The 16,541-nt window shown below is 38.2% G+C and overlaps 1 protein-coding gene across 3 annotated transcripts in view; it reads right to left on the bottom strand.

Annotated features, from left to right (window-relative positions):
- The window catches only part of SINHCAF (SIN3-HDAC complex associated factor), a 32,137-nt gene that overhangs the window by 2,445 nt on the left and 13,151 nt on the right, over nucleotides 1-16,541 (bottom strand). For all 3 annotated transcript variants that reach the window (XM_032855139.1, XM_032855137.1, XM_032855138.1), the window contains exons 2-5: nucleotides 14,935-15,082; nucleotides 12,999-13,098; nucleotides 10,943-11,069; nucleotides 3,569-3,719 (exon numbers count right to left, since the gene is read on the bottom strand). In XM_032855139.1, the coding sequence (XP_032711030.1) occupies nucleotides 3,569-3,719; nucleotides 10,943-11,069; nucleotides 12,999-13,098; nucleotides 14,935-15,062 (506 nt within the window). In that variant the 5' untranslated portion in view covers nucleotides 15,063-15,082. The remainder of the gene's footprint in view (nucleotides 1-3,568; nucleotides 3,720-10,942; nucleotides 11,070-12,998; nucleotides 13,099-14,934; nucleotides 15,083-16,541) is intronic.

Below are 16,541 nucleotides of genomic sequence, written 5' to 3'. Positions count from 1 at the left end.
AGGCGGATACAACTGGTAAATATAATCAAATATACATAAAGCATAAAAAATGACAGTACAACAAAACATCCATGGATCACATAATCTATGGAAAAAAATAATGATGTACCCCCGTATGCCCCTCTCCAATCCCACCCTACCCCATCTCATTCTCTCCGCCTTCATTTTAAGCTTATCACTGCCTTTTTCCTTTACACTTCATAGTTTTACCACATCTGCATCTCAACATATATTGCTTGGTTATCTCCTATTTAAAAGAAACACATATATGGAATCATGTTCTATGCCGCAATTTTTTTTGCTCAACATTGAGGTTCATACCTATTGTTAGAGCTTTTATTGTATTTTATGTATAGTATTCTACCAGGTAAACATACCACAATTTATTTATCCACTCTGCTTTTCTGTAACTTCCCCTACTACAAACATGTTACACGCATCAATGCGTACCTAAATGTTTTCTATATTATGTTGCTGGGATACAGAAATGGAAACATGTTCATGTTGACCTGTAAATGACAATTATCTATCAATGTGGTTCCCTTGTATTCCTATTTACTTAGGGTTTTATTCTAAACTTTGAAGAAACATTCAAATTTATCAAGCATCTTCAAAGTACTGCTAAGAGGATAGGCATTTTCCCCCTCCTTTATAAACTGTCAGTGTGACAAATTTCTATCAGGTGATTTTTAATGTTTAAACCAATCTTTTATCCCTAGAATAAATCTACTCTGGTCATGATATACTCTTTTGGTTTTGAAGTTATGTTAGCCTCATAGAATGCCTGGAGCCTTATGCCCTCTTTTACTCATAATCTGAAAAAGCCAATGCAAGATCAGAATCATTTGTTTCTAGAATGTCTGGCAGAACTTGCCTAAATGTACCTGGGGTTTATGGAGGGAAGACTAACCGATGAATCAACTTATTGTAAGACTATACAGGTTTTCTATTTTTTTCTTGAGACAATTTAGGTAAACTTTTTCTATTAATGTATCCACTTCACCTATATGTTCAATTTACTGGCATACAGATGTTTGTAATGTCCTACTTACTTTTAGATTTTTTTTTTTTAAGATTTTATTTATTTATTTGTCAGAGTGAGGAACAGGTAGAGAACACAAGCAGGGGAACAGTAGGCAGAGAGAGAAGCAGGCTCCCTGCTGAGCAAGGAGCCCAATGTGGGACTTGATCCCAGGACCCTGGGACCTGAGCTGAAGGCAGATGCTTAACAGACGGAACTACCCAAGAGTCCCTAAAATTTGTTTTATTTATAGCTAATCTCCCTTTTGTTATCCAAGATGCTTATGTGTATTATCTCTCTTTTCTTTATCTGCTTCATCTCTAGTAGTTTATTTTTGGTCAGGTCTTTTTCAAGATCCAACTCTTATCCTTACTGATCCTACTCCCTTTGTTTCTACCCATATCTCCAAGACCTCCTTGCTTTTATTTTTCTTTGTAGTGGGCTTCATTAATCTTTAAACTGGATACATATCACTTCATTTATTTTTAGTCTTTCTTTTCTAAGCATTAAAGACATTAACTTGGGGCGCCTGAGTGGCTCAGTCAGCTAAGTGTCTTCAGCTCAGGTCATGATCCTAGGGTCCTGGGATCCAGCCCCACGTCAGGGTCCCTGCTCAGTAGGAAGCCTGCTTCTCCCCCTCCTGTGCATGTGCTCTGTGCTCTCTTACACAAGGTCTCTGTCAAATAATAAATAAAATCTTAAATAAATAAATAAAGGCATTAACTTTCCCTCCAACTCTTTTATTTTTTTTTAAAGATTTTATTTATTTATTTGACAGACAGAGATCACAAGTAGGCAGAGCAACAGGCAGAGAGAGAGGGGGAAGCAGGCTCCCTGCTGAGCAGAGAGCCCGATGTGGGGCTCGATCCCAGGACCCTGGGACCACGATCCGAGCCGAAGGCAGAGGCTTAACCCACTGAGCCACCCAGGCGCCCCCCTCCAACTCTTTTAAACTTCATACCATATGTTCTGATTCGTGCTATTTTTCAGTTACTCTTTATTTATAAAGGTTTTCTCATTTATATTATACTTTCTCCTTTGGACTCATGGTTTCTTAATTTACAAATATATAGGTTTCCTACTTTCATCTTGTTTTGTTAGGTATATTTCAGTAATTTTTAAGCTTTCTGCCCTCCCCTTTTTGACTCTGGAGGTTTTCACTCTACCTATTCTTTTAGTGGTGACATAGTTTATCTAGTCACAAAGTTATTCAATGTATTTATTCTTAACATTGCAAAGGATGCTAGGATACCTTAACTCCTATCACTTTTATTGTCTAGACTTAAATGATACTGTTGTCTTGTAATTCTTTCTCTGTTTTTACTCCCACAACTACTCTTATTTCAAGCAGTCAGTGTTTGCTACTTTCTTTATCTACCCTCAGAATTTTAATCTCGGATCTTTTTCTACCTGTAGAACTCTCATGTTTAGGGTCAAGTTGGCAGCAAATTCTCAAATTTTTTTCCCAGTCAAAAAGTCTTGGAGCACCTGGGTAACTCAGTGGGTTGAACCTCTGCCTTCAGCTCAGGTCATGATCTCAGGGTCCTGGCCCACATCAGGCTCTCTGCTAGGTGCGGAGCCTGCTTCTCACCCCCGCCTGCCTGCCTCTCTACCTACCTGTAATCTCTGTCAAAATAATAAATAAAATCTTAAAAAAAAAAAAAGTCTTATGTCCTTATTCATAAAAGATAATTTTTTAAAAAGTTCATTTATTTTAAGTAATCTCTATACCCAACGTGGGGCTCAAACTCACAACCTCAAGATCAAGAGTCGCATGCTCTTCCAACTGAGCCATCCAGGTGCCCCACACAAAGGAAACTTTTGCTACATATAATTCTAGGTTGAGAGTTACTAACCCTTGGTCCATTAAAGATATTAATCTATTTTTTTTTTTACTTCCTTTGTTCATGCTGAGAACTCAGCTTTGTATGTTTGCTGTTCCTTTGAAAATAATGTCTTTTTTCCCTCACTGACTACTTAAAGATCTGTTTTTTATGTTCCACAGTTTCACTGTAATAAGCCATCTATGGGTGAATTTTCTCTATCATGAGATAAATGCTTATTATCTCACTTTCATTAGTCTTCCCAAATCTGTGAAAAAGAAAAATCCTTAAATCACTTTCTCTTTGACTATTCTTTCCTGATCTATTCTCTCTTCCTTGACTTTGGGGGTCCCACATTCACTTAGCAGTTTGGTCTCTGATTATTCCTATTCATTTACTTATGAATGCTATTTTTAAAGACTTAAAAAAATATGTATTTCTAGCTTTTACTTTTTTCAGTGAGAGAAGTAGTCAGAGAACAGTCACACTAGTCTATTCCATTATAGGAAATTTAGGTTCCCTAATGTGATTTTTATTTTACATCAATTTTAATAGGAAAGCACACAAAATCCCAACTCTCAGCTCAATTCTTGCTTAATCCACCTCCAACCATGTGTGCTACCAGCTGTTTGCCAAATGCCATTTAATTGCTAAGGAAGTGGGAAACCATTGCCTGTAATTAAGAAGGTATGCTGGTTATAGAGATATTTTCTGTTGCTTTTACCTTTTCCAGTATGTGAGATCTAAAAAGGAAAAAACTGGCGTTCTGTTAGAGCCAGAGGCCATCTCTGTATCTGAGCCATCATCTGACTGGTTACTATAGCAAGGAGACTGAGCTGGGGAGGCACTTGAGGTGGTACTGTGAGCATCAGAATCTGTAATAAAGACAAAAAAAAAATGTATAATTTCATTATATGCAACTAAGGCTCAGCATAAAAACTGTGAATGAATTAGTAAAAAGAAAAAAAGAATTTATTTTCTATTTACTACTGGTATTTGAAGACATTTGTACTAAAGTGTTTTTGAAAGAAAATAAGGACTATAAGCCTCCAGGAAGATAAGAATAGACACCTTGCCCCATTCTTCCTACTAATAAAGTACAACTAAAAACCCTGGATATTACATACAAAACAAACCTAAAGACTCTGAAAGCTGACAACAGTTAGAGAGCTTGACCCAAGGAACGACGCAGTGGTGAGTTCCCTAGTTTTCATGGGTTTTCTTTTTGCCTCATAAATCCCAGTCTTGAAGACAGAAAAGCCAGCAACCCAGGAATGCCAATAGGTGTAGACCGCCCCCCTCAAAAAAAAAGTGCCAACAAAACCCTGATCTTTAAACAAAAGGCCAGGAGGAAGTGGCAGCCTAATAAAGACAGGAAACTTTTATTAGACAATAATCACTCTATTCAAGCACCACAGAAAAAAGAGGCCCAATTGCACCCACCCCAGCACAGGCCAAGTAGGGAACCTAAGATTTCTATCTTCATTAAGATTGGTATGAAACCTACAATTGGTATGAAACCTACAACTCCACCACACTGTCAAAGGGAAGCATGTTGAAGAGTCAGGACTTTCACCATGGCCCACCAGGAATGAATACCCCTACCATGCGGGAGCTTTAACTTCCACCCCCATCCCACTGCAATGAGGAGCTCCTTCCACCTTAGGTGTCACTGGAGCTGGGTGGGGGGGGCCTGACTTTTAACACCACTAGGCAGTAACTTTTAACACTTCTGCTATAAGGGTGTCCAAAAAAGCCAGTAAAATCAAAGGTTTAAATAAGAAGATCCATAACATAATTTTTAAATGTCCAGGTTTCAATTTATTTTTATTTAAACTCAATTAACATATACTGTATTATTAGTTTCAGAGGTAGAATTCAGTGATTTATCAGGTGCATATAACACCCAGTGCTAACTAAAGTGCCCTCCTTATTAATGCCCCATCACCCAGTTACCCATCCTTCCACCCACCTCCCCACCTTCCCCACCAAGTTTATTCCCTAGAGTTAAGAGTCTATTAATGGTTTGCCTCACTTTCTATTTTCATCTGATTTTATTTTTCCTTTCCTTCCTCTATGTTTTCTGTTTTGTTTCTTAAATTCCACAGGTTTCAATTTAGAAAAATGTCTCGGGGTGCCTGGGCAGCTCTGCCAGTTAAGTGCCCAACTCATGATTTCCGCTCAGGCCTTGATCTCAGGGCCATGGGTTTGGATCCCATTTTGGGCTCCATCCCAGGCATGGAAACTACTTTTTTTTTTTTTTTTTAAGATTTTATTTATTTATTTGACAGACAGAGATCACAAGTAGGCAGAGAAGCAGGCAGAGAGAGAGGAGGAAGCAGGTTCCCCGCCGAGCAGGGAGCCCGATGCGGGGCTCGATCGCAGGACCCTGGGATCATGACCTGGGCCGAAGGCAGAGGCTTTAACCCACTGAGCCACCCAGGCGCCCCTGGAAACTACTTTTTAAAAAAAAGAAAGAAAGCGGAAAAAAGAGGGGCATCAGGTGGCTCAATCAGTTAAGTGTCTCTTGATTCCAGCTCAGGTCATGATTTCAGGGTCCTGGGATCAAGCCCCATGTCACGTTCTGTGCTCAGCAGGCAGTTTACTTGAGGATTTCTCTCTCTTTCTCTCTGCCCTTTCCCCTGCTTGTGTGCACTCTCTCTCTCTCAAATAAAGAAATCTTTAAAAAAAAAAAAAAAATCCCTCATAGGGGCACCTATGGTAGAGCTTAGTTAATAGAGCACTCTACTCTTGATCCTGGGGTCATGACTTCCAAGTTCCATACCCAGGGCACAATTTACTTGAAAAAATAAAAAAAATAATTAAGAAAGAAAGAAAGAATGAATGAATGAAATAATTTAAAACCCCCCATATCCAGAACCAAGATCTCAAACTTAAAGAAAAGGTAAGCAGATACTAGCACCAAGATGCCAGAGATGTTAGAATTAACTGACCAAGATTTTAACAACTATTGACAAAAATGATTCAGTAAGCCATCATGAACATGACTGAAACAAATGAAAAAAGAATCTCTGTGAGTAGATCTCAGTTTAAAAAATAAACAAAAGCTACAAAGAAGAACGAAGTGGAACTGAAATTTGAACTGGGCAGGGGGTGGGGGTGCGGGGGGAGACAACAAATGAAATAAAAAGCTCAGTGGATGTGCTTAACAGCAGAATGGAGGGTAGAGAGGAAACAATCAGTGAACTGGAAAAAAGAACAACAGAAATTACCCAACCTGAACAACACAGACAAAACTGAATAGAGACTTAGAGACCTCTGGGACTATAACCAAAAATATGCATGTGTGTCATTGCAGTCCTGGAAAGAGAGAGAGGGCGGAGGTGAAAATGTACTCAAAGATATATAAAGGCTAAGAATTTGCCAAATTTGGCAAGAGACATAAACCGATATATTCAAGAAGCTGAAAAAAACTCCAAACAGGATGTACTCAAAGCAACAATACTAAGAATTTAATTTCTTAAAGCTTAAGACAGAGGGGGGCGCCTGGGTGGCTCAGTGGGTTAAGCCGCTGCCTTCGGCTCAGGTCGTGATCTCGGAGTCCTGGGATCGAGCCCCGCATCGGGCTCTCTGCTCAGCGGGGAGCCTGCTTCCTCCTCTCTCTCTCTCTGCCTGCCTCTCTGCCTGCTTGTGATCTCTCTGTCAAATAAATAAATAAAATCTTTAAAAAAAAAAAAAAAAAAAGCTTAAGACAGAGGAAAAAATCTTAAAAGCAACCAAAGAAAAATACCTTACCTATAAAGGAAAAACAACAGATCTTAATTTCAAAAGGCAATTCATTAGATACAAGCTAAACATGATTTATTATTTTTACCCTTAAAAGACAAGTCAAATTTACAAGCCAGAAAGTAAACCTTTTGGTTGATGGTCACCATGCTCTAAGGCTTTCATATTGCTATTCTCCAGTGACAACAGTTTCACAAATAAGGGCTGAGCTTACCACATTCCCCACTCCCCGTAAAGGTGGATAGAGCACTCGCCCAATTCAAAGAACCATATAAATCTTTTTTTTTTAATTTTTTTTTATTTTTTATTAACATATAATGTATTATTAACATATAATGTACAGGTCTGTGAATCGCCAAGTTTATACACTTCACAGCACTCACCAAAGCACATACCCTCCCCAATGTCCATAACCCCACCACCCTCTCCCTACACCCGGCAACCCTCAGTTTGTTTTGTGAGATTAAGAGTCTCTTATGGTTTGTCTCCCTCCCGATCCCATCTTGTTTCATTTCAAATTAATCGTTTTTAAAGATTTATTTATTTATTTGAGAGAATGAGAGCATGCAAGTGGGGGAAAGGGCATGGGGAGAGGGAGAAAGGGTCTCAAGCAGACTCCGTGCTGAACATGGAGCCCAACTGGAGCCTCCATCTCCTGACCCTGAGATCACAACCCAAGGAAAAACCAAGAGTCTGACACATATCCCACTGCGCCACCCAGGTGCCCTCCCCAATCAATATTTATTAAGGACATATCTATTACATATCAAACCCCATGTTGTTTCCTACACGGCAAGAAACAGACTGAAAAAAAACCTATGACTAGAGCTTATGGTGCTTTGTATTAACAAAAGTTTATCTACAAAATCCTCAAGAATAGCAGGCTTTAAGAAATAAGTCTCCTGGAATGTTTTTAAAAGGCTTCCCAAACAATTAGCAGCAGCAATCAGCTCTATGCTGATGAAGAAAACTCACATCCTAGGAAGTGCTTAATATCTAACAAACATTTGAAGCTGCAGTTTATTAGACCATTTTCTACCCATAAAAATGGCAATTTCATATGGTTTAATCTAACACTTGGGATACTAGAATACAACTAACTATATAAAAATGCTGTTAAGGAAGAAAATTCTCTTCTAGAATGCAGGGCTAGAAATTCTTCAAAGAAATTACAATTTTTAAAATCTTAAAAATTGTGGGATTTGAAAAGGCACAAAGGAGTAATTAGTTAGCATGGGGTAGGTAGGGACGATGAGCAAAGTAGTAGAAGCAGAACACACTATGCACAGAAAGAGAACTGATTCAGCCCAAATATTCTTTGCCTAAAATAGGACTTCCAAGAGGCTCACTATGGATTTTCAACTTTATTCCACAGCAACCAGAATTCACTGTAGATTTTAAGGATTAAAAAAAAAAGAATAACAATTATATAGGAATTTGTTTTGTTTTACAAAACCCTTTTTAACTGGATTATCCCCATTTCTCAGATTAGAACAATATAGTTCAATGTTAAGTACCACAAGGGTCACATATTTGTTAAGTTTCAAGAATAGTAACTCAAAAATCCAGATCTTCAAGCTCTAGGTCTAATGTCTTTCCAGTACACCACACAAAAGAAAGCCTATCTCAGAAAGAAAAATAAAGGTCAGGCACACGCAAGATGCATGGAAGCAATATATAACCAGAGGCGGGAACACCATTTAGTGGGTGATGTATATAAATTCAAGTAACTCAAAACTGTGATGTTGCACACAGGTGCTAACAATTCACAATGCACATGGGAAAACACCATTTCAGTCTAAGCCTACAAAGCCCACACACCTTTTTCAAAGGGACTTATTTTCAGTCTTCAATCCCTCCCTCCACAACACAGCTTTATAATAAAAATCTAAAATTACACCAGACATATTCCCTTAGGTAAGGCAAAACTGAGTCAGGTATCACTTTCCCCATAATTAAAGGGAGGAGCTGAGAATATACATATGAATAATCAATTCCTTTAACCTTCAAGTGGTAGAAGAAAATTGCTATTTCCCAAATGTTCATTAAAACTTAGTAAGAATGGAGGGTAGAGTTAGTCTTTTGCTTTTCCCCAGGTGATAGCTGATTAAGAAGGGAACATACATAAACAAATAATCCAGTTACAAAATGGACAGAGGACCTTAATAGACATTTTTCCCCAAAAAAGAGAAAAAGGACAAAAAATAACAAGTGTTCATAAGGATGTGAAGAAAAAGGGAACCCTTGTGTACTGTTGATGGGAATGCAAACTGGTACAACCACTGTAGAAAACAGTATGGAGGTTCCCTCAAAAATTTAATAGAAATATGTGATCCAGTAATTCCACTACTGCATATTAAATGAAAATGAAAATACTAATTTGAAAAGATGTATGCATCCCTATGTTTACTGTAGCGTTATATACAATGGCCAAGATACGGAAGCAACCCAAGTGTCCATCTATATAAATAAATGAATAAAGATGGGGGGTGGTGGGTGTGCATGTATGTGCGTGCACTCACACATGATTACACAACCCTAAAGAATGAGACTTTTTTTTTTTTAAGATTTTTATTTATGTATTTATTTGACAGACAGAGATCACAAGTAGGCAGAGAGGCAAGCAGAGAAAGAGGAAGAAGCAGGCTCCCCACCGAGCAGAGGACCTGGGACCATGACCTGAGCCGAAGGCAGAGGCTTTAACCCACCGAGCCACCCAGGTGCCCCAAGAATGAGACTTTTAAAAGAAGGTTTGCAATGATGTGGATAGAGCTACAGAGTACTATGCTAACCAAAATAGGTCAGTCAGAGAAAGACAAATACCATATGATTTCACTTATATGTGGAACTTAATAAAAGAGATGAACATGGGGGTGGGAGTGAGGCAAAGCAGAAAACAGACTCTTAACTATAGGGAACAACCTAGACGTTACTTAAGGGTGGGGGGGAGGGAAAATGAGCTAAATGGGGGATGGGTATTAAGGAGGGCAGGTATTGGAAGGAGCATTGTTCATTATCATATGTACATATGTATCATGTGTAAGTAATAAATCACTAAATTCTACTCCTGAAACTAATATTACACTGTATGTTAACTGGAATTTAAGTCAAAACTTAGAGGAAAAAATGTTTTAAATAAAAGAACACATATAATTTAAATATACATATATCTGATAATACCTAAATATTTTACTACAAAGTATTAAAATATTTTAGTCGAAGATTAAATAAATCTATCATCAGAGTAACTATAGACTAGTAACACCTACTTAAAAAAAGCAAAGAGTCAGCAGAAGAACTGCAAAGCCTTCAAAGTTGTGAGTATTGATTATACTACCCTAAAGAGCAGGGTGATATTACTCAAAGAGCACAGGGCTTTGAAAGTCAAGACAAACCAGAGGTTGAATTCATCTCTATCATCTTTACTAAGTGACCTGGGTCAAGGTTAAATCACCACTCTACTTCCTATTCTAATCTCTAAGACAAATCATTGAGATGGCTATGTATGTAAAATGCTTGGTACATACACCAAAACATCCAAGAGATGAAGTTCTCCTTTCCTTACTCTACCTTATCAGTGTATTTAACTATCTTTTACCATTATTCTAGAACAAGCACTGGGGCACCTGGGTGGCTCAGTCAGTTAAGCATCTATCTGTCTTCAGCTGAGGTCATGATCCTGGGGCCTTGGGAAAGAGTCCCACATCAAGATTCTTGCTCAGCAGGGACGCTGCTTCTCCCTCTCCTACTCTCCCTGCTTGTGTTCCCTCTCTTGCTGTCTCCCTCTCTCTTTAAAAAAAAAATATATATATATATATATATATATATATATATATATATATATGCGCGCCCATTTTGTCATTCCTTTCCCATTCCATCACACATAACACACACTGCCCCAGAAACCTCAAGTCCTGAGGCTAGCTTTACTGCAATCTGTGAATTATGATTTCGGAAGTTACCTTCCTAAAACCTGGGCCTTAGTGTCATACCGTCCACTAATTATTTACATACCTTTTCTGCACATCTCCAGAACTCAATTTCTTTATGCATATAAAAGAAGCGAACAAGCTTGAAAAACCACCTTCTAGAAAGTTTCAGATGGTAATAATGAGATCTGAGTGGTCAGAGGGGTCTCCACACATTCTGAAGAAGTAGCTGGTCAAAGTACTTTGATGACATCAAAATTAGAGTTCCACAAGTCCACAGAAATAGCTCTATAGTACACAACACCCTCAAACACGTTTTTAAAATAAATTTAACAAACCTATACATACCATATGCCACCCCCAGACAAAAATAAAAAACAAACAACGATTCCTAAGTACCTATATTTCAGTATCAAACTTACTGTGACGTTTAAATTCCTTCTGTAGTTTACTGATCTGGTTGCTTTTTATCCTGTTTCCAGATAGAGTTTTCACTTTCTTTGGTTTCAATGTAGTCTTCAGACTGGGTCCTGCCCTTGCATCTACCACCTGGAAGAAAATACTGAATATTTAATACCATTTAAAAAAAATGATACCTCTTGTATTCCTTCAGTTCAGGTAAATGCCTATTTGAAGGAGCCAAAATTGAGAACCAGCTTTCTATTCAGAGTATTTGAGAGTCCACATGTACTTTTAATCATCACACGGTATTAAAAAATACCATGTACAAAAAATTGAAATAGATTTATATACAGCAAGAATGACCCAAGAGGTTAAAGAAAAGCAGGCCTAGTAACAACTAACATTCCTATGAGACAGTGTTTTATGGTTTACAAAAAGCTTTCATACACTTTTGATTTTACCCTCACATAGTAGTAACGGGACTATTTTTGTTACTCCAATTTAGGGTGAAGGAAAACAGGAGAAATTATCTTTTCCTTTATTTCACTAAGCTAGTAAATGGGAAAAAATGGGTAGAGAGGGGTACAAGACTCAAATCAAGGTTTTCACACCTATGCTTTATCCTTTTTTCCATTACATGCTTTAATCCCTGAGGTCACTTACAGGATGGCAATGGTATATTCTCACACCATCTAGCATGGTCACTGGTTCAGCCCTGCACGGTATCACTTCTCATGAATTGATTCACACTTACTATTTGCACATTTCTACCCTTAAAAAGGTTGCCATCACCTTCAAAATCACAATTTGGATCATCTCTAAATAAAGCTAAAGAAAACTCACTTTTTTATAAATTTTAAGACTCACAAAAACCTAATAATGTAACATGGTCACCAAACGACAATGTTAGGCTAGTGTCAGGAAAAAAGATAAAGAATAAATGCCTACTTAAAAAAAGATTTTGTATAAATGCCATAAATGTTCTCAAAGCTAGCATACAGAAGAATTAGGGGCACCTGGGTGGCTCAGTGGGTTAAGCCTTTGCCTTCAGCTCAGATCATGGTCTCAGGGTCCTGGAATCGAGCCCCGCATCGGGCTCTCTGCTCAGCAAGGAGCCTGCTTTTCCCCATCCCACTGCCTGCGCCTCTCTGCCTACTTGTGATCTCTCTCTCTCTCTGTCATATAAATAAATATTTTTTTAAAAAAGAGAGAGAAATGGGGCGCTTGGGTGGCTCAGTGGATTAAAGCCTCTGCCTTCAGCTCAGGTCATGATCCCAGGGTCCTGGGATCGAGCCCCACATCGGGCTCTCTGCTCAGCAGGGAGCCTGCTTCCTCCTCTCTCCTCTCTGCCTGCCTCTCTATTTGTGATCTCTGTCTGTCAAATAAATAAATAAAATCTTTAAAAAATAAAAAAATAAAAAAATAAAAAGAGAGAGAATTAAATAAGACTTAACAGCGTCGTTCTGGTCACTGAAAACCAGTGACAATGAGCAAATACAACACACATTTACATACCAGTATGACCTCAACTAGACCTAACTAGAGAATAACAGCTTCCCCATAATTGATCACTATGTGTTAGACTTTATACACATAATCTCATTCGGTTCTCACAAGAGCTATAAGATAGTTATTATCCTTGTACTTTATAAGTAAATGTAACTTGCCCAGAGTTCACAATTAGTAAGTGGTAATGGCAGGATTCAAATCCAGTTAATTCTAAACCCTACTGTGCTCATGATGGTACCACAGTGAGTTAGGATAAACGTTATCCTAAGAGTTTAAAAAACAACCCGTGTCTAATTAACTGGAGGAATGTATTAAACCTAAAATACGAGAACGTACACAGTGAAATCTCCAAAATGAGGATACTGGATACAGCCTTACAGAAATGTTACACCAAGCTATTCTGCTTCTAAAAATGCCAAAATGTTAAAGTAATTATATCTGAGCAGTAACTGGTGTTTTTCTTTAGTTTTTCCACTTACCATCTGAGGGACATACTATTTCCTAAATTAGGGGAAAAACTAATGTTACTTTAAAGGTATAACTGAGAAAGACAAAAGATGAACTAACATGATTCCAGTTTTTTTTTGATCCTGCTGGCAATTTCTTCCATCTTTTCACAAGCAGGACACATGCATTACAGATGTCTCCTGAACGAGTCTCATGCAACCTGATAAGAAAACAACCAAACCTTTGTTAGTTTCATCATTTACATTAAAGAAGTCATGCAGGGGTACCTGGCTGGCTCATTTGGTAGAGCATAGAACTTTTGCTCTCTAGGTTTTAAGTTCGAGCCCACATTGGGTAGAGAGATTACTTAAAAAATAAAATGTTGGGGAGGGAGGGAAGAATTCATGCAATTACATTTCTTTTAGAAAAAAAATACACCCGATTATACTTTATAGATGTAATTTCTAATTGTCCTGGGTGATCCAGTTCCATTGTTACATTTTATAAATATAATTAACTCCTTGAGCCAATGAACCATTCATTCTATGTACTGCAATTTGGTCATTCTAAAATAACATTTTAAAAGTTAAGTAATAGTAAAATTTAAGACCTAGAGGAGATCCTGGTCACCATGGTTTCAAACAATGTAGTCCAATTAATCTTTTTCAAGTGTGTAGGTACTTCCACAAACAACAAAATGCCACCTTTTAAGTAAACTAATGTATCATGATATTCTGGTTTTAGACACATAACTGGAGGCACTGTAGTTTTTTCAAAATGACTACATCTGCATGGGGGGGGGGGATCTATAGGACTAGTCACCAAGCTCTTTTTAAATTCTGTCTTTGAAGAACTTTCATTTAGGTCTACGGCCATACCACCCTGAACGTGCCCGATCTCGTCTGAAGAACTTTCATTTAGTGCACTATTATAAATACATACCAAAAAATACTGGTAACGTTTATCGTGTATACCACTGGAAACATTAGGAGAAAAATGTAATTTAAAAAGTCAATGTCAGGAGAAACTCTTTGACAACCTTCAAAATAATTACAAAATCCAGGATTTACAAATAAAAATTCAACAAGTATTTTGATAAAAAAAGAGAAGTGGTAAAAATAACTTCTAACATGGGAAATGGTTCAACAGTGAGTATTTTGTCCAAGCACTTTTCAGAAAATAAATTCCATTTTATTAACCAGAGGTTTATTTTCAAGAGATAAATGAGGGGCACCCCGATGGCTCAGCCAGTTGAAATCCAACTTTTTTTTTTTTTTTTAAAGATTTTATTTATTTATTTGACAGAGTGAGAGAGGGAATACAGGCAAGGGGAGAGGGAGAGGGAGAGGGAGAAGCAGGCTCCATGCTGAGCAGAAAGCCCGATGCAGGGCTCGATCCCAGGACCCCAGGACCATGACCTGAGCAGAAGGCAGATACCTAATGACTAAGCCATCCAGGCGACCGTGAAATCCAACTCTTAATTTCGGCTCAGGTCATGATCTCAGGGCTGAAGGATGGAGTCCCACCAACTGCGTGCACTCAGTGGGGAGTCTCCTAGAGAGATCCTCTCTTCCCCTCCCTCAAAATAAATAAAGAAATCTTAAAAAAAAAAAAAGATAAATGAAGAACAGAATCATAAAATGAAACATACCCTGACAGACTTCAGGGCAGAACATTAAGTCCTGTTATTATCCTCAGGAGGTGGAGTTAAAATACATTTCCATAATTTAGAAAAACAACGCAAAGATCAGAAAACTCGGAGAACCACTATTAAGAGAAAATAAGAGTAAAGTCTCTATATATATCTTGAAGTTAAAAATGAGAGTTTGTTTGGTATAACTAAGGGGCTTCCGATTTGGTAGTTCCTTATAATCTGGAAAAGAGTAAGTGGTATTGTTTGATCGTTTTCAAAGCAAGAACCTTAAAATAGCCTAGATGAGAATGCAGTGATTTAATTTATTAGCACATTACTCCAACTGCCTGCCTTGCTCGGAAATATTTCGTAAGCTGTGATCTTTTTCACCTTAAGAATGGTAAAAACATCAGATGATCTTACCCAAAACAGCTCTGAAAGTCCTTTTCATAGCGTTTACTGTCAGTGAATCGAGAACTGGAGGACTTCGCTCTGCAAATACAGCAGCCCTCTATACTTCGGTACATCTTTGGCTTGTGAAAACCAAACATCTTTTCTTCTGGGCAATAGTCTGTAAAGCCAAGGGAATTGACACAGCTTTGTGGAGGGCTGTAACAAGGAACCATTAAAATAGAGTTCTCTGCTCCACCCCACCCCCAACAACTTGATAGTATATGACCGAGCCAGACAGGAGGGCTCTGGGGAAGACCTCCTCGATCTACCTCCATTCTTGGCACTAGCATGCATGGCAAATGTATAAAACACATAGAATACATTATACGTTAATGAGAAAAAAGAAATTGAAGGAAAAAAAAACACCACACAAAATAGCTCAGTTATTTAACAAGGCCTCTACAACACCTCCTTTTACCCTCTTGGCAACACTCATTCCAAAAATGAGGGGAGGGAAGCATTTTTTTTTTTTTAATTTATTATTTATTTGACAGAGAGAGACACAGTGAGAGGGAACACAGGCAGGGGGCAGTGGGAGAGGGAGAAGCAGGCTCCCGCCGAGCAGGGAGCCTGATGTGGGGCTCGATCCCAGGACCCCGGGATCATGACCCGAGCCAAAGGCAGATGCTTAATGACTAAGCCACCCAGGCGCCCCGAGGGAAGCATTTTTTAAAAATCAACTTTTAAGTAGAAAATGTAACAAACTCTCCCCACTATAAAATGATGGAATCCTATACAATGAAGGACACATCCTAAAATTTAAGGTAAGGCACCCGCCCTTCTGTTTTACGCCTTTGCATGTATATGACTCCCTGCTGGGGAAGTTTTGAGCATTTACCATGACCACTATTTGATACTAAGAACACAAGTAGCTCAATATGCATCAACCCACAATACTCTGCCCTATGGGAAGTTAAAGGGGATTTCTTCTGTGATAAATGGGAAGTTCTAAGCCAGCAAGTTGACTCTGAATTCAAACTACTGCAGGAGGATGTAAAATTCACAAAAATCCAGGGTCAGGATTCAAGAATAATAATTTTATAAATCATTAAGATTAATTAAAAACAAGCTCATATTTCCCGACAGCTCTTCTATGAAGACCTGTCCCTGAGAGCAGTAATAAATACTGAGAGGCAGAAGTCCAAGAAATGCAGGTGAGATAAATTGTGATTCTCATGATGAAAAACATCTCAGTGTCAAGCAAGGAAGGAAGGAACAGCTCTAGAACTTACATGTAGCAAAAATGTAGCTGGCAGTAAATACCCACCTTAGAAGAAATTTAGAATATCCAAACCAAGAGACAGTTTCACCAGAACATCTGGTGTTCTTTTATGGTATCCCATCAGAGAGAGACTAAAAAGTCAATGAAGATAGAAACTAAATCCCAATGGGCAAGTGTTAAGAATCCAACTACAAATCATCACAAAAGCATCACATACAGTATCAATAAGAAAAACATTATTAATACCAAGTAGACTGGTACCCATAGTTTTAGGAGTCATAACCACAGAACACCATCCTTTTAAAGCTCTTTTAGATACACACTGAAATAAATAGGAGTAAAACAAAAACTTTGG

The sequence above is a fragment of the Lontra canadensis genome, unplaced genomic scaffold, assembly GCF_010015895.1.
Source record: "Lontra canadensis isolate GAN:19392208 unplaced genomic scaffold, GSC_riverotter_1.0 scaffold9, whole genome shotgun sequence".
NCBI classification, from domain to species: Eukaryota; Metazoa; Chordata; class Mammalia; order Carnivora; family Mustelidae; genus Lontra; species Lontra canadensis.
The sequence above is the reverse complement of the archived record's forward strand: the minus strand, read 5'-3'. Positions and strand labels throughout refer to the sequence as shown.